Consider the following 18346-nt stretch of genomic DNA (forward strand, 5'->3'; position numbering starts at 1 on the left):
GGTGTCCACAATTCAAGAAGAATATTGATATATTGAAGAGGGTTCAGAGGAGAGCCATGAGAATGATTGAGGGATTAGAAAACCTGCCTAATGCTGATAGACTCAAGGAACTCAACCTATTTTGCTTAACAAAGAGAGGGTTAAGGGGTGACATGATCACATATCTATATGGGGAACAAATATTTGATATTGGCTGTTCAATCTTCAATCAAGCAGAGAAAGGTGTAACATGATCCAATGTCTGGAAGTTAAAGCTAGACAAATTCAGACTGGATATAAGGGGTTAATTTTTACATTTTTAACAGTGAGAGTAATGAGCCATTGGAACAATTTATCAAGAGTTGTGTTGGAGTCTCCGTCACTGACAATTTGTATATCAAGCGTGACTGTTTTTCTGAAATCTATACGCTAGGAATTATTGTGGGGAAGTTTAATGGCCTCTGTCATACAGGAGGTCAGAGCAGATGATCAAAATGGTCCCTTCTGGCCTTGGGATCTATGAAGTCAGTGCAGTTACATTGATGTGCAGTCAGCAAAAGTCAGAACAGAATCGGGGTCTGAGACTTTCCACTGCCTAGACAAGACCCAAACAACTAAATTTCAGCTAAGTACTTATTAAACCTCCATAGATAACCAGCTGTAAAATAAGGGATGTGTGATGATAATAATAACTTAGCACTTTTAAGCATGAAGCAAGTGCCCACTACATTTCATGGAGCTTAGAAAGGAAGTGTTGTTTTACAAATGAGGAAAGTAAGAGAGATTAGTGAGTTACCCAAGACCCTAGAGTTACCCATTGTCAGAGCCAGGATTAAGATCTCCTGGGTCCCAGATCTATGCTCTGAACTTGGCACCAACATATAGTCTATTTATTGAAGATCTTCATTTGATCCACGTTGCTGATCAGAGGGTGATAATTCACCTCAGCTGAAGAAGCTAGCAGGGCAGGAATAGGAAAGCAGACACAGCCCAGTAATGTTCATGTTCATTCCCAGGATCTCCAAATCAGGGAGGGTTTGGTTAGGGCTAGGCTGAGGCCATGGGCAAAAACATCAATTGGCCCAAATGAGGCTTGTTAGAGGTTGCCCAGCGCAGTGAGTCTTGTGTGGCAGTGGGGTGCAGTAAGGAAAAAGCTGGCACTACTGCTACCTGCTCAGTAGATAAGTACATGAATTGACTGAAGCTGCACTAGCTATAGGCAAACAAGGAAGCTGCTAGGGTGGCAGATTTGGCCCTGCCACCCCCCGATGGAGGAGCAGCTGAGTCAAACCTGAGTGGCACTGTGACCCCCATACACCAGGTTGCTACACCGTTCCCTTAAATTTGGTCCAGCTGCCCTTCCATCATGACAGAGGGGGCAGCTGGGCCAAATTGGACTGGCATGGCGGCAGGGCACCCTGAAGTGTTGCGTAGGGTGGCAGATTGCCATGAGTGGCCTCTGTGAATTGAGACTCCAGGGCTGGTGATCTCATACGTACTTTTATACAGCACCTCTCATTTAATAGGAATGAATCCACACAGCAAACAGGGGAGGTGGGTCAGGATTATCATCTTTATAGAGAGGTGATAGGACATGACCAAGGTCACACAGAGTCAGTAGCAGAGCTAGGACTGGAATCCAAGTTTCTTCACTCCTGGGTCAGCATCATTTCTATTGGATCTCTCTGCCCTACTGTAAAAATGATGCCAGGTTGATACATGAGACAACTATGCTTTTTCTTTCATTCAAGGAATTTTTCCAGTGGGTTTCTACGGCTCCCACAGGAATCCCTTGCACCAGAAAGATCCAACAATGGAAAAACCCAGGTCTCCGCTCTGTAAATGCAGAAGCGATTCTCTTCCCTCTTGAACTAGGAAGTGTTTCCCACTTTCCTTCATCTTGGGAGGAAGCTCAGTTCTCAAGGACTGGGATCCTCAGAGGAAGAGGGAAGTTTCCATCTATTTTTTGTGAAAACAATTTGTTGGGGGATTTACAATTTCCCCAGAGTGTCAGAAAGTGGGATCAGCAGCCATGGGACCCCTGGAATGAAACTGAACAGAAAGTGAAAATGACAGGGCTAGTGTCCTTCTCTGAGCTGATGAAAGTGCTGAAAGAAACACACAGGATTATTGGTACAAAAAAAACCCAAAAACAGCTTTTAGATTCTTTCCAGTTGACTAATCTCGGGGGAGGGGAGAGGGGGACTTATCAGTGATGCAGGGACATTCGTCTCAACAGCATCCTTTTTACTTTAGCAGGTAAGAAATTGCATTTAGCCAAAAATAAACAAGAGACTCTGATTCACCGAATTCTAGGGCAAGCAGTAAGTGGGGTGCCCAGTTGCCTTATATGGGAGCTCAAGTGGGTACCTAGATAGCTAGAACTGGGATTTGGGGCCCACTTTCATTGTATTGAAATCATTGGAAGTTAGGAGCCTAAATACCTTTGAGAATTTGGGCCTTTGTGCAACTGCATGTGGGCACTTGTTAAGATGCCTACAATCAAAAATTGTCCCTTGCCCCCAGTTAGGTTTGGGACTTCTATTGCAAAGCACTCTGGGTACAGCAGAAGAGGTGTTATCTGGCAAAAGTCTCCCCCAGGTTGGTGTTCTGGGAGCTCCTACCCTCCACTCTCTCTGGAGGCACTTTGAGCTCATTCCATGCTCCCATCCTCTCTGATCTCTGCCATCTGTGCTTGTCCCCTCAGGTTTGGTTTCAGAACCGACGGGCAAAATGGAGGAAGCGAGAGCGGTTTGGTCAGATGCAGCAGGTTCGCACCCACTTCTCAACAGCCTATGAGCTGCCCCTCCTAACCCGAGCAGAGAACTACGCACAGGTGAGTGTCCCCTGCCCTGCCCCATTCCGGCCTCTCGACTGCCCTGTTCAGCCTCTTTCAGTCGTTCCCTCCCAAACCCTGAGGCTAGCCATGGTTGTGATGCACTGGAGCAATGCTGGCCTAGCTGGGAGGTGGTAGGCCGAGACCAGAGTCACTTCTAGTACACCTCTACCCGGATATAACGCCGTCCTCGGGAGCCAAAAAATCTTACAGCATTATAGGTGAAACCGCGTTATATTGAACTTGCTTTGATCCGCCGGAGTGCGCAGCCCCGCCCCCCAGGAGCTCTGCTTTACCACGTTATATCCGAATTCATGTTATATCGGGTCGCGTTATATCGGGGTAGAGGTGTATCTGGGCAACAGATGCCTGACACGACACTGACTTATAGTCCCTTGTGCTTCCCACAATAAGTCGGTCCTTCTGCCGAGACACACACTGTACTGACCTGTGAGCATCTCAGGCACAGTCTGGAGCTATACACTATCCTCTTTCAGACTTACCTCTGCGGTGCTGCCTACAAAACACTGGCAGCTGATGACTGCTATGCAAGTGGTGCAGTGAAACCACTATCTACTGGGCTAATTCTGCTCCTCTTGCTGGTACCTTGTTCTTCCCACTCCCCCCATTTATTTGTCTTTCCCGTCAGCTTGTCACGTCCTGTCATAAACCTAGATTGCAAGCTCTCTTGGGCAGGGACTGTCTTGGTGTTTGTACAACACCTAGCACAGTCAGTTCCTGAGCATGGACTCTACCCCAAAGTGCTGCCGTAATGCAAATCAATACATAAATGATAATTATCATTACGCAGCTCTCCCCAGCTCTTAAGAGTGGGCAGGTTGATCTGGATCTCCCATGTCCTAATATAGGGCTGTCCTTTCCAGCCTCCTCTAGGGTCGACACCAAGACCAACCCTGCACCAAGCAGCATGGACAATGATTCATTGGCCACGCTCCATTCATTCCAATTCTGTTCTATTCAGTTCTTAAATTATATTTTGTTCTGATCCCTGGATATTTCAGCTTCTGAAAACATTTAATTGGTTTAGAAAAGGTGGGAAAGGACATTTATAGTCACCCTTAAACAAATTCCCCAGATGTCCCTTCTCTTTTAACACTAGTCCCTGCCTGAATCAAGTAGGAGTTATTAGGCGCAGGCTTCTCATCTGTTTAAATCTCCCAGGACAAGCTTGTCCCTCTGTGATATCACCAGACATAGCCTTCTTATATATTCATGCAGGAGGAGACACCAAACACCCTGCTCAGAGGTTCTCCATTTAGCTAGATACTTGTATGTCCCCCTTCAGCACAGCTGACCACCTCGTAATTGGTAATGTATTTATCCTCGGAACACCCTGTGAGATAGGAAAATGCTATTACCCCCATTTTACTGATAAGGAACAAAGGCACCAAGAGGCTAAGAGTAGGAGTCACAAAAGTAAAGCCCCAATAGGCACCTAAGCCCCTGTTTTAGTTACTTAAGTCCCCATTTTGGCTCCAATGTGGTCCACAAAATTCCCATCAAGCCCAGTAGATGCCTAAACTCACTCTGTGACTAAGTTTTCAGGGTAAAAATTCCTTTGGGGCTTGTGTTTCTGCCTCTGAGCATGTGCACTGCTGCTTGCCTCTAGGTGCCTGTATGCCTATCTCCCATCTAAGCTGTGGAGCAACTCATGAACTGGGGGAAAACAGATGTTTGGCCACCTAGGTCGCATGCCGGGCCCAATCCAGTAGGTGTGTTCAGAGGGTCCCATTCAAAGCCCAGAGTTATTCTCACACTCTGTCTCCCTCTGGCCCACTGACTGTTCCACTATGGATAAATACTTAAATAGTCATTGGGCCAGACAGAGAGAGAAAAGACAACTCCCTAGTCCAATGTTGGGACACTTATCTGGGAGGTGGGAGGAGACCCAGGCTCCAGTCCGCCTGCTCCAGCCACTCTTTCATTATCTATCACCAGAATGGATTGAGGGAGCCCCCACATCAGACTATCCCATAGCTCAGTAGTTAGACCATGCTCCTGAGAGGTGGGAGACCCTTGTTAAAATCCTTTCTCCCCCTCTGCCTGCAAGGGAGGAACTGAACCTGGGTCTCCCACATCCCAGGGAGTGCTCTAACCACTGGGCTTGAAGGTGGCCGCTCCGTGAGCCATTTTGTGTGGAGCACACCTAACTTGTTCCTGCAAGAAATGTCTTAGGTGCCTAAGCCACCTGACTCCAGGCAGCAGATTTCCAAGCAGAGATAGGCGTCTCCCTGCAGTTTGCCTTCCATGGGAGGGGGAGGCAGAATTAGCATCTCCCCTTGGCTAGCTTAGACAGCTCCTCACCTAGTGCTGATATTTGTGGATTGCATTCTTCGGCACCTATCTTTCCCCATCCATCGTATGGGGGCTAAGGCACTTACATCCGGCTTTGTGGATCACAGTGTTGTTCCTGTGATTGTCGAGTTGCCATGACGCTCACCATTGTAACGGCTAAGTCCCTTTTGGATCTCACCCTGAGTGACATGCCCAAGGTCACACTGGGAGCCTGTGGCAGAGCAGAGAATCAAACCTGCATCTGCCAATGCCTAAGCCAACACACTAAACAGTGGCCTTCCTCTCCCATGTTCTCAGAAGGCTGCCAAGGGAAGGACTCAAACTCTCAGTGGTAGTTGGGTTCGGTGGCCACAGCATGTCCCCTTGAGCCACCCAGGCTTTGTCATGCAGGAGCCAAGAAATCCTGGGGTTTGCCAGGTCAGATGTTTTAAAGCTGAGCTTTGCTCCCCTCAGCTGCTGGGATTTCCCCTCCAACCCTGAGCTGTCAGATGCATGGTTGGCCTTCCTGGAGAGCCCGGCATGCAGGCTTTCCTGCAGCAAGGCCAAGAGCGCTTGGCCTTTCCCCCTGGTTGGCTTCCCCTTTGGATTGGAAGAAATAAGAGGCCCTTATTAAACAGCTGAGAGACACCAAAGGATCTTTCAAGCAAAGGACGCACTAGACTGCAGTTTGTAACACTCTCTCTTCTGCCTTTGTACTTTCATCGCCTCCCTCACTCCTCACCACCTCCTCCCCCAGCCTAAAAAAATGTACTTTGCAGGAGGTAAAAGGTCAGTAGTGGAACAGAAGCCAGTGGTGCTGCTGGGCTGTGGAATGCTGGGCTCTTCACACTCTCGCTCCATCTGGATCTTCTCTTGTTGCATTCTTTCATCTCATCCCCCCCTCCCCAACACACCTATTCCCCAAGGAAGGGCCTCCCGCTGCCAAACCCTGCTCTTCTTCTGCAGTATCATTTTGTTTTATTATTAAGATTCAGGATCCCAGATGGCCGGACACTTGAATCTGACTTTGCTATCTGGGGAGTGGGGGGCACGTGCAGGGGTTTCCTTTTTTCTCTCTAACCAGCCGGCATATGCTAAGCAAAAATTAAGCAAGCAAATGGTCTGCCCCAGAGACTGCAACCAGAACACACCAGTGTCTCTCAGACAAGCATTCTGGAGTGTTGCAAACACTTTATTACCTATTTGTATTACAGCAGCACCTAGAGGCCCTAACCAAGATCAGGGCCCAATTGAGTCAGGAACCGTATACTCCCAAACGACGGGAACAGCCATGGGTACTAGGGTGGCTCCCCAACATGCCAACATCATCATGGCCCACTTTGAGGAAGAATTTCTGGACAAATGCACCGTGAAATCAATGATATATCTGAGATACATTAATAATATTGTCATCCTCTGGACAGACCTAAACTCCCTCATAGATTTCCACGACAACTTCAACAACAACCACCCATCTATTCAATTCTCTCTTGAACACTCCCGCACCAGCATCAACTTCCTGGACACCACAATCAGCTTCAGCAATGGAATCCTACTGGTAACTATATACAAGAAACCCACAGATCACCATCCTTACCTTCACAGATCCAGTAACTACCCCCAAGGCCCCAAGATATCTGTTATCTACAAACAGGCCCTCAGATACCACAGAATATGCTTCAAGGAGAAAGTCCAGGATACCTACCTTAAAATAAGGACACTCCACCAAAGAAGTAGATTGCATCATGGAATGGGCCACCCAAATACCCCAAGAAAACCTGCTTCCATATAGAAAAAAAAAAACCCTCTGACTGCATACCCCTCATTGTCACCTATCACCCCACACTGGAACCCCTGCAGGGCATCATTAAACAATTACAACCTATACTTGATGGGAACCACATTCTGAAAGAAATCTTTCCTGAACCCACACTTCTGGCCTTCAAACAATCCCGCAGCTTCTCCAAACTCATCATCAGAAGCAAGGTCTCCACAGCCCAGGACCCACCAACTCAAAGTGGCACCAGACCCTGCTATAACAATAGATGCAAAACTTGCTGACATATCTCCACTGCTATGATGATCAACACTCCCCCACAACACACCTATCAAGATTCATTGGTTCTACTTATTCCTATCATAACACGTGGTGTACCTCATCCAATGTACTAAATGCCACAATAACAACTACATCGGCAAAATCAGAGAATCACTATGCTCTCGAATGAACTCGCACAGAAAAATGATCAAGGACGAAAACAACGTAACACCTACGGGTGCACACTTGTCACAAAGTGATCACTCCATATCTGACCTCTCAACCCTTGTCCTCAAAGGAAACCTGCACATTACCTTCAAAAGACGAGCCTGGGAGCCTACATTTTCATAACTTTGCTAGACACTAAAAATCATGGTCTCAATAAATTTATGGCTTATTACAACAATCTGACCAGTGACCACAGGGGTGTTAACGAGCCACTTTGACTTAGAATATGGTTAACTACTTATGCTAAACAATCTGTCCCTCCTAGTATTTAGCTGTGACACTCTGCGTACCTTTCCCAGACCTGAAGAAGGGCTTGGTATAGCTCAAAAGTTTGTCTCTTTCACCAACAGAAGTGGGCCCAATAAAAGATATTACCTTCCCCACCTTATCTCTGTAATATCCTGGGTCTAATATGGCTACAACAGCATTGCAAGAAACTGAATAGACACACAGCAAGAGACAATCTCTGACCTGAAGCACTTACAGTCTAAATCAGAGGTGAGCAAACTACTACCCACGGGCCACATCCGGCCCACAGGACCCTCCTGCCTGGCCCCTGAGCTCCTGCCCTGGGAGACTAGCCCCTGGCCCCTCCCCCGAGGTTCCCCCTTCCCCCGCAGCCTCAGCTTGCTCCGCTGCTGGCGCAGTGCTCTGGGTGGTGGGGCTGCGAGCTCCCAGGGCAGTGCAGCTGCAGAGCTCGGCCTTACCCAGTGCTCTGTGCTGTGCGGTGGTGTGGCTCGGCTCCAGCAGGGCTGCCTGTCCTGGTGCTCTGGGCAGCGCGGCGTGGAGCTGCACTCGCTTTTCCGTTGGGTCTAAATGTGGCCTGCAGGCTTTGCGCAGTAATTTCTGGTCTGGATTTCTCAACTGCTAAACATAATCTGTCATATCCCCAGAAGCGATGTACCTCGTAAAGGCCTTCATTTAAAGGTGAACGTAATATCCTGGTGATGGCCTTTCTGTATCCTGCCCAGAACTGTGGAACAGCCAAAGAAGCCTATCTCAGAGAACCCATTGCAGGTTTCAGCTGGAGCCCAGTGCACATTGGGAAGGGACTTTGGGGATCTACTGGATGCTCTGAGGATCTCCAGACAGTGCAAACAGCTCACCATCATGTACCTTCCTATGGAAGCTGTGTGATTTGTTTTAGAGTGCTCGCAATATGTTGGGACATAAGAATGACCTCAAACATTTTTCCCTGTATAAACCAGCTTTCTAGGTTCTGCTTTTCCTCGGCCTCAAGTAGTGACCTTGCTAACATCTAAAGGGGGGCAGGAAACTGACCTCCTTGTGCTGCTTCAGGCATTTGTGGTGTCATTCTTCGTTACAGGGTAAATACCCTACAGTCAAGCCTTGGCAGATAAGTAAAGGCACAATGATCTGCTGTCTGATGAACCTAGTGCATAGCACCTACTAGTAGCCAATTCTGAGACTGGGGTCAGTTCCACTGGGGAAATCCTCTGAAAACTATGAGCCTGCTTACAAATGCTCAGGATGTCATTGTTCTTTCCCTTGACTTGCCTTACTGATTTATGTAGATATAATCTGAAATCTACAGAGCCTTCCACTTAACTAATTCATTGGTTAATTTGGCCCCCCTGTTTAATTTGAACAAAATCTCTGGACATATGAACACAACCTCTACCCCTTCCATTTTGATCATTTCATGCCTCTGTTACAAAAAGAGAAGCGTCTCTCCCTAGCTAGGGTAAGTTAATTAGTCAATTCATAAGGAAATTTCTGTGGCAGTCAGAAGAGGGAAGAGGCCAGGGAAGATCCAGATGGTGATAAAAGAGAACAGCTACTGAGTCAGCATTATTAGCACATCCACGTGCCACGCCTGGTGTGATGTGCACACTGGGTGGGTGCATGGATGACTTGACTGAGCACTTACACCAACCAGCCTGCTAGGAATGGACTTGATGCCAATAGAGCAGATTCCTCTGCATTTCATTGCTGATCTGAGATCTTACATCATATTGCCATTTTAACTTGAAGACGTGTCCGTCAAATTTCTCAGGTGAAGGGTGGAAGGAGAGTTGACTCAGATCCCATCTCCCACCTCTCCCTGCAAACCACCTGCCTAGCTCCACAACATGATCACCTCTCATCTCCTTAGCCTGCACTTTAGACAGCTGAGAAACGTTGCTCCCTAGCACCTTCTCCCCAGCTGCCTCAGCTCCCTCACCAGCCACACCTTCAGCACAGGACTGCTTCTGGCTTCCACGGCAGGAAGTACCTGGCTTAACTTCTTGGGCTCTGCTGCTTTCCTGGGTAGGGCAGACCCAGCAACTGTGGAATCTGGGGCAAGCCTTTCCCACAGGCGAGGTCAGGAGGGAACTATCCCAGAAGCAGGCTGGGTGCTTCAGGATGATCACTCAGTGCTTCCTGTCCTCTCCTCTTCAGCAGCCTCTCCCAAAACCCAGGAACCCATCCCCATCGTGTAAAGCATTTTGGGATTAGCTGGTATCCAAAGGGTTAAACACATTTTCGTTCCCTATTCACTGAGCAAAACAGCATGGCCCAGCTTTATCTCAGGTGATTTTGGGGCTAATATGGCACTCACTCATGAGTCTCCTGGCTGGAGGATGCCTTGTATGACTCCAGACACACACACACCCAAGCTCTCTGGAAAACTTTCCTTGACATAGAACTGGATTTACTCCCCACACACATTTAAGAATTCTCCCCCTCTGCTCTTACACCTTTCCCTTGCTCAGCGGTTACCTACACCGAGTTTGTGGCTAACGGGCCTTCTTTCAACCCTATTACCTGGCCAGCAGGATTAACAGTCCCAAGTACTCATAACCAACCCAGGAACAGCAGCTGCCAGACCCCAGAGGGCTGCCGATGTTGCTTGTGCTCTTAGCCCTTTTATTCCTGTAGCTCACGTGTTCTTTCAAGCTAACCATTCCAATGCTCAGCATGTGCTCAGTGTATAAGGGGCTCATGGGAGCAATTTTCTGGCTGCACCCAGTATATTATGTCAAGCTGCATTAAGTGGAGTTTAAAATGAAGGGCTGTGGGGACTGGAAATAGACATGGAGCATTTTCCCTCTAGATCATTATTTGAATCTAGGCCAGGTTGGCACAGGTTGCAAGTTGTTCTCATGCAGTGGCTGTTTGGGGCTCTTGTGAAACGGGCTGATGGTTTTTCAGGCCAGTTTCTGGTGGCCAGGTGTCCACAGCACAGCTCGCATTAGCTGGCCCCCTTGCTAATGGTCTCAGCTGGGAGATTGAGGATTGACTGGGCTACAGACCCTGACTGTCCCTCTCCTCTCTACAAGGGGCCCCCGTGGGTCAGGGTTGAGGCCCATGGGCAGTCAGGGCATGGGGTGACAGAAGCCAGGACTGTTCCTCCCTGTGCTGTTCCAGTTATTCCGTCTCCAGGGCTGCCCCAGAGCTAACACTGAGCTTTCTTTTCCTCTCCCAGATCCAGAACCCATCCTGGATTGGCAACAATGGCGCCGCTTCCCCTGTCCCCGCCTGCGTGGTCCCCTGTGACACGGTGCCCTCCTGCATGTCCCCCCACGCTCACCCCCATGCAGCTGGCGGCGTCTCCGAGTTCCTGAGTGTCTCCGGCCCTGGCAGCCACGTGGGACAGACTCACATGGGCAGCCTCTTCGGCACCGCTGGCATCAGCCCGGGCATCAACGGCTACGAGCTGAGCGGCGAGCCTGACCGCAAAACCTCCAGCATCGCGGCCCTGAGGATGAAGGCAAAGGAGCACAGTGCTGCCATCTCCTGGGCAACATGACAGGGCTGCAGCCAACGCCCTCAAGACACTGACAGAGCAAACAGGGACAACCAAAAAAACCCACCATCCGCTTGGACTCAAGACAGCCATTGCCTCCTTGGGGAGCTGAATGCAGCACTTTTAGCTATCCTAGGTACAGCGAACACATATCTTACCGTAAGTGGAGTGTTTCAAACGTACACACAGGGAGCTCCCATCTTCCTATGCTCAAGCAGGATAAGAGGAAGTGGCGGAGTCGCTCCTATCCCAGCTACACTTGGGTTTTCTTCTAACAGGTGGCATTTCCCTTTCACTGTCATGCTTGCGTTTCCCAATAACCAGGGCATTTTTCTCCCCTTGCCTTTTCTGACACCAGATCGGACTTTCCAATCAGCCACCCGTCATTTTCAGTTGATTTCCCCCTCCCTCCACCCATGTATTGAAGTGTCATTTCTAATCCATTTTATTCTGTCCCATATAGGCAACAGGTGTGGGGGTGATGCCTGGCACCAGCAAGGAGGCACCTCCTGGGGTGGGCACAGGGCCATCACTCTTGGCCTCTTAGCAGGAGTCACAACTAGCGAGTTGAGTTTGCAATAGAATCTTGCCCAAAAGAAAGATAAATTACCCCCATTGACTCCTGCCCCGGTTCCTCTCGGTGTTGCACAAGCTTAGCTGCTGAAGCAAGGACTTGCAGAGATGCCAAGGGAGGATGGGGAAAGGGATGGTATGTCTTTTCCTACAGCACACCTGAAGGCTAGAGCTAAATACCACCATTGCTGGAAAAGCTTGAAGTTACAGGCTAAGCCTATCAGCTACACCCTACTTCACTCACCTCTATTCAGGCTCATTAAGGGAGATAGCAGCTTCCCAGTGCCCCTTCCCTGCCTCTTAGGTGCTCAGAGGGGATTAGCACCCAGTAAGCTAAGGTTCCTTCGCCCCCTCTAGGAAAAAGCTGGTGTTAGTTGATTTGTAAGCACAGGTCCACAGCAGGGAGGGCATGGCAGGCCTTTCATCTTCCATCTTTTTAAAGAAGTGTTTATCGGAGCAACAGTTACTGGCCTCTACCTACAGCTAGCAACTGTATAAGTGCAGCTGCTATGTGGGCCCTGCCCAGCATGGGGCTGTGTGTCTCCATAGCAGAAGTGAGGTTCCCTTGAATCACAGCTTAAGCGCTAGCATGTGCCCCCAGCTTGCTGGCTTTCATGTGTTGTGGAATCCTCCACGCACACGCAGCCGCTGTCCTGGAGTCAGTATGTATGGAATGATCCCTTGTCATTTCACCACCATCCTCCTAGTGAACAGCATGTAGTAGGGGGGCAGTGGCCTCCAGTCTGCATCCTCTGAAATGCTGGTCAGCAGGGTGCACACAGGCAGAACCTCCCTGGGCTCTCTGTGTCCTTTGAGTCAATGGTACTTCTTGATTTCTCTCTGTAGTTCCTATTTGTTTCCTGTTATCCGGGACTGCATTAACTATTCAAAGTTAAACTGTAAACCTTTGGGTGAGTTTTCCCCTGCGAGGCCAAGTTCTTCCCAACCTTTCCATTGAGTCTGCGGTGCCAGGGATAGTCTCAGAAGCTCCCATTGCACCATGGCTTAAAGCCATGGATGCTTGAAGCAGCACTGGAAACAGCACGGGGGAATTCTGACAGCGTATGTAACACATGCACATGCCTCAAGTGATGATGTTAAACAGCATTGGCTAGGGGCAGCTGGCTTTGGCACCTTGGCTCATGAGAAAGAGCAGCTGCATCAGAGCTTCACCTCTCTCTTGTCACAAGAGTGATGGTGGACCTGGCTATCCCATGTGATGTGGAGGCTCATTGCATCCCACATGTAAATCCAGTAAGTTCTGGAGCATTAAATCAGGATGAACTTGGCCTAACATGTTAGGGACAATAGTGAGTGCTATTGTAGCCATGTCAGTCCCAGGCCATTGGAGAGACAACGTGGGTGAGGTTCTTTCATTGGACCAACTTCTGTTAGGGAGAGAGACTTGTCTTTCTCCCCAACAGAAGTTGGTTCAATGAAAGACATTACCACAACTCCTTGTCTCTGGGTGCTAGGAAGTCAGTTCTTTTGGGAGTATTAAGGGTTCTTTTCAGAGTCTTGTTTCACAATGGTTTGGAATGTCTCCAAAGAAACTACTTCCAAAATTCAGGTTTCTGGCTATGTGTATATATTATTATTATTTATGTATTGCCTAGCACGCTGCTGTGCCCTATATAAATAATACAGCTATATTAGATCTAACATTCATATGTATTTATTAGACTAAGTGAAACTAATACTTCTGTCTCTTTTTTCTTCAAAAGTCTTTGGGGTCAGTAGAATTCTAAGTGAATCTTTCCCCCACACTCAGCGAGGGAAGGGTCGTGCACGTATCCAGAAGTCCACGTGAGTCTATGTCAGCCAAGGATGAGCAGGAGTTGTGCCTCAGGGTAGAAGATTAGCTTAATGATCAGCCAGCAGTTCTCAAACTTCATTGCAACCCCCTTCTGACAACAAAAATTACTACACAAGGAGATTACTCCCCCCAGGAGAGGGGACTGAAGCCTGAGCCTGCCTGGGGGTGGGGCAAAGCCTAAGGGCTTCAGCCCTGGGTTGGGTGGGGGGCCTGTAACCTGTGCCCCCCGCTGCCCAGGGCTGAAGCAGTAGGGCTTGGGCTTTGGGCCCAGGTGTTGGGGCTTGGGCTTTGGCTTCGGCTTCAGCCCCGGGCAGTGGGGCTTGGGCTTCAGCTTCAGAACCTGGGCCCCAGCAAATCTAATGCAGCCCTGGTGACCCCATTAAAACAGGGTCATGACCCACTTTTGGGTCTCGCCCCACAATTTGAGAACCGCTGGATTAGGCACATGTTCCCTGCGTGGGTTTTTAATTTGCTGCAACAAGGCTGCCTGCCACATCAGCCAGAGTCACAGGGGGGAACTTAAGCCCTTCTTGAAAGTTTCTCCAGTTTTCGTGTATGTTTTAGAGAGAGACTGTCAAAGTTTAAAAACCCCACATTTTAAACCCCCTCTTCCACAAAAAAACAATACAACCCCCACCCGCCTAGTGTTAGTAAAAGCTCCTTTCCCTAATAAAAATTGAATGATTTTTTAACCTCTAAGGTCCAGAGCATGGAATAGAATCCAAGTAGGTGGCCCCAGGGGCTTGTGCAGAACTCAGGCTCCAGTTGAAGGACTGAGGCCCAAACTGGCTTTTCCCCACTGTTGCAGCTCATTTAGTTTTCACCGTTCGCTCTGCATCAACAAAGTTGCTGGTCTGGTCATTTTCACCCTCACTCTGCCCTAGCACAAAGCTCCTGGGTTTGGATGTCCAGTGCTGCAGGAGAAAAGAGCCAGCTTGCCTTGATTGTTGTTTTCATTTCTTCAGCCCATTGCTACTTGGTTTTACAAAAAAAATCTTTTAAAATGTTATTTAAGCAGAAATCTAACAGCCAAGCCCCCAGTGTGATGCTGGGGCAGATCTAGCGCCCACTCCAAACCGCCTCAGCAAGACTGAGCAGCCCTTTGTGATTTGAAAAGTACTTCTGCCACCCTCTGCCCTGTAGAGAAGAAAAGAGACTGGATCCAGGTGGGATGCCCATAAAGAGGATCCATTACTGAGTCTGTTGGCCAAAGACAGACTCCGTGGTTCACTCTGGCTCCCAGCTACTTAATGTCACCACTATGCTTTCTAAATCCAGGTGGCCTGAACTAAGCAGCTGTCGGAGGGACTGTTGACTACACTATCCTCCACATACCAGCTGGGGCTCTGCAGAGGTTCAGCCTTGGAAAGGGAGCAGTGTTCTCCTACACGCCCTGATCTCACACAGTTTGCTAAAGAGATGCTAGATTTTGGGGGGACAACAAACCTATCCTGTAAAGTTCAGCTGGAATGTGATGTTTGTGTGGGGGGACGGGGAAGAGGGGGGGACATGGGAGTGAAGGGAACCCAGTACAGTTCTTGTCCTCCCCTATTAGCCCAACGTGCCTTTCCCCTCATCCCCACCACTGAAATGGACTTACATCTGGCACTGAAAACAAGGTGGTCCTGGGCTAAGTAGGGACAGGTCCCAGAAAATGTCTGCCATACTGACAAGTGTTGCACTCGGCAGCCTTCAGCAGTAAAACATGCTCCTTCACTTATACCTCAGGCACAAGCCTCCTCTCATAGGGGAACTACAAACAGCCCCAGCTGGAGGCAGCGCCTGTGCACTACACACAGAGTACAGACACACGAGGAGAGCTGCTCTTAACTACATTTTTAATGTGAGACAAATATTGCGGGGGGGGAGGAAGGGGTGGCCGGAGCTGTTAGGGGATGTTAACTCCACAGTTACAGGGGAGGCGGTTTTAGAGGAGCACAGGGTAGGACTGGGCCTGATCGAGCAGGGTACTGAGCACTCACCACTCTATAGCCGAGACATGACATTAGTAGGGTGGTTCAGCCCCAAATTTCCCTTATCTTAAAATCCTGGTGCAAAATATTCTTTAGAGTCATTACATTTATGTTGAAAACAACCAATAGTGCCCAGCTCTGCGACCTCGGTTAGCGAAATGCCGTGACTGCATGTTCTGGCATTCCCAATGAAGGGTTAGCGTGTTAGTTAAACAATGCCTGCCACTGGTTCAGACTCGCTCGCACTCAACGGGCGCCGCCAGCTGATTGTCACTTCCGCACAGGGCTCCAATTTTGATCCCCCAAAGTAAGGCTGAAACAATGAGTGGCGACATTTGAAAGCATCAGAAATCACTTTCCCAGCTAGGCAAGGAAGCTTCTATGAGCTACTCGGAAGCAATTGTTTTAGTTAATTGAAGAATTTGTTTTCTATTCTGTTAAATTAACTACAAAAAATATTTTAAAATCTAGTGCGTCCTTTAGCCCAGCTGCAGAGTCCGCTGCTTGCCTAATTAGCACAATGGCACTGCTGAGTCTGTCACGCCTCCTCTAGACTGAGGTGCTGGGATGGCACTTTCAGATTCAAGTTTATGCTCTTTATGACCCTGTCAATACTTCCTTGAGCTAGGGCTTTGCTCCCCTCTCTAATTTGCCATTGTGATGATTTTGCTCTGGCCATGCCTTTAGACAGGCAAACACACCAGCCATATTTCACAAGACACAAGGCACCAGCCCCCAAGTGAGCTCTTTGGGGCAGGGACTGGCTTTTTGGTCTGTTTGCACATCTCCTCGTGTACGAGAGCCCTGGTCCATGACTGAAACGGCTAGGTGCTACAGTACTAGAACTAACAATAATAATACCTGCTGAGGGAATTTTCAAAATAGCTCAACAGCTGTGTATAATGAGCACTAGAAGACTCGCCCTCTTGGGGCCTAGGCCCAATGCCCGCAATGGGGTTTTGCTGTCTCCTGTGCCCTCTGCTAGTATCTAGAGGCAGTTGATTTACAAAACTTTCCCCTGAACAGCAGCGAGTATGGCCATATGGCTACACCGCCAAGAGGGACGTAAGCAGCTGCCACCTTGCTCCACCACCATTAGAAACACAAGAGGGGGAGGACATTGGAAATGGGAATGGGCAAAATTGAGGGCAACAGCAGCATGGTTTTCAGAGCTGGTTTTACAAGCAGCAGAGTGTAGATCGCTATTCAGGTGCCTGGTCGCACAGCTTTATTGGGAGTAGAATCACTTCTGTAACAACTTGCAAACATTTACTCATTACCCTTCGTTCCCAATCCCCTTCCCCCCCTTGCGTGGCTTGCACACTGCTGTCCTCTGCCAGTCACCAGGGAGGGCTCCCCCTAAGCCACAGACCACACTTCAAGAACCACAATGCTTTACCCTAAGCCCACTCTAGAGGGAATGGAGATGCGTTTGCTCCAGCTCTGGCCCATGGAATTTGCAGGTCTCTGAAAGGGTTTGAAATTCCACTCTGCTGCTGCAGAACAAGCATCTTAAGAGACCACTGGGCTGTGTGCATAGGTGAGTGTTGAGGCAGGAGGCCTTGCTTCCCTCCAAGAGGAGTTTTGGAACCCCCTGCATGGCCAAGCTCCTCACAGGCCCTTAAGCCAGTTGCTGTGCTTGTGTTGTTTCCTTTAAAACGTGCTATGAATTCAGCGACTCATCTCTCAGGCACTAGTATTGCTAGCTCCCTGGAAAGGCCGGCTAAGATGGCAAGTCAAAGGAGAATTTGCTTGACCTGTGGTCCTAGAATTAGGGTCTGTAACAAGAGAGGGGCCCGGCCGGTTGTGTCTAGATAATAAAACACAAGAGAGAAAAGTGTGTGTGTGTATCCATGTAAATATGTCCATATGTTCCAAGGCATGTATGGGAGGGGTGTGCATTGTATGCAGACTGTATATGTACAGTATGTAAGGAATGAATGCCCTGCACGTATGTATATGCAATCTGTGTTGTGTGTACATACCACAGTATCTGTATGTGGTCAGTGTGGATCTGGCTAGTGTGTACGGTACAGATGTGTACATACAGTGCAGAGAGTGTCTGTGTGCAGAGCATGTGTGTTTCTACGGGGTGGTTTTTTCCCCATGTGTTCCTTTTTGACAGCGTACACCCAGACATCGCAGTATGTTGTAAAACACTCTAAAAACAAACAAAGGCGAAAAGGTAGTTTCCTGGAAAGGGCTGCAAAAATAATCAAACGGCCACGCAGGACTGTGTTTATTTTACTGTTCTGACTGACGCAGCGAAAAGCAAACAGATTGAATCAAGGATTAAACCCAAATGGGAACGGGGGCAGAATCAGCCTGAAACTCATTCGGCCAGTTTCAACTCTGCTGATGGTACTGCAGGGCGGTGAAAGACTGACCTTGTACCTAGTAACTCTTTGCTGGTAACATGATTACCCACCCCATCCCACATAGCTAGATACATAGATAGAGCTTGGACTTTTATACTACTGATTTTGAAGGACAGTTTTCAATGTATAATAATATATCAGTTTAGGTGTGCAGTGTTTGAAAGAGAGAATGGGAGAGAAGGAGAAAGAAAGAAAGAAAACAAACCTCAATCAATATTATTGGTCTTGCTGTAAAATATTGTAACCTTGTGTAAACGCAACTTTTTTCTTTAGCTTAACAGCCTGGGGTAGAATATATTAAAAAAAATAAAATTAAAAAAAAAAAGTTCAGGAAAAAAATGAGTAAAAAAATCATGAAAAGATATTGCAATGTGAGGTTTGTGCCATACAATTTTACTGCCTATACAGACATGTATTACAAGTTCGTTACAGTGTAATATTAAAAAAAGAACAAACTGCTTTGCATCTTGGTTCTTTTT

At 48.3% G+C, this 18346-nt stretch overlaps 1 protein-coding gene across 1 annotated transcript in view; it reads left to right on the plus strand.

Moving 5' to 3' along the window:
* Positions 1–13628, plus strand: part of ALX4 (ALX homeobox 4) — a 63854-nt gene extending 50226 nt beyond the window's left edge. The window contains exons 3-4 of the mRNA XM_034769613.1: positions 2687–2815; positions 10807–13628. Of these exons, the coding sequence (XP_034625504.1) occupies positions 2687–2815; positions 10807–11130 (453 nt within the window). The 3' untranslated portion in view covers positions 11131–13628. The remainder of the gene's footprint in view (positions 1–2686; positions 2816–10806) is intronic.
* The last annotated feature ends 4718 nt before the right edge of the window (positions 13629–18346 follow it).

Source organism: Trachemys scripta, chromosome 4 (genome assembly GCF_013100865.1).
Source record: "Trachemys scripta elegans isolate TJP31775 chromosome 4, CAS_Tse_1.0, whole genome shotgun sequence".
In the NCBI taxonomy this organism is placed as follows: Eukaryota; Metazoa; Chordata; order Testudines; family Emydidae; genus Trachemys; species Trachemys scripta.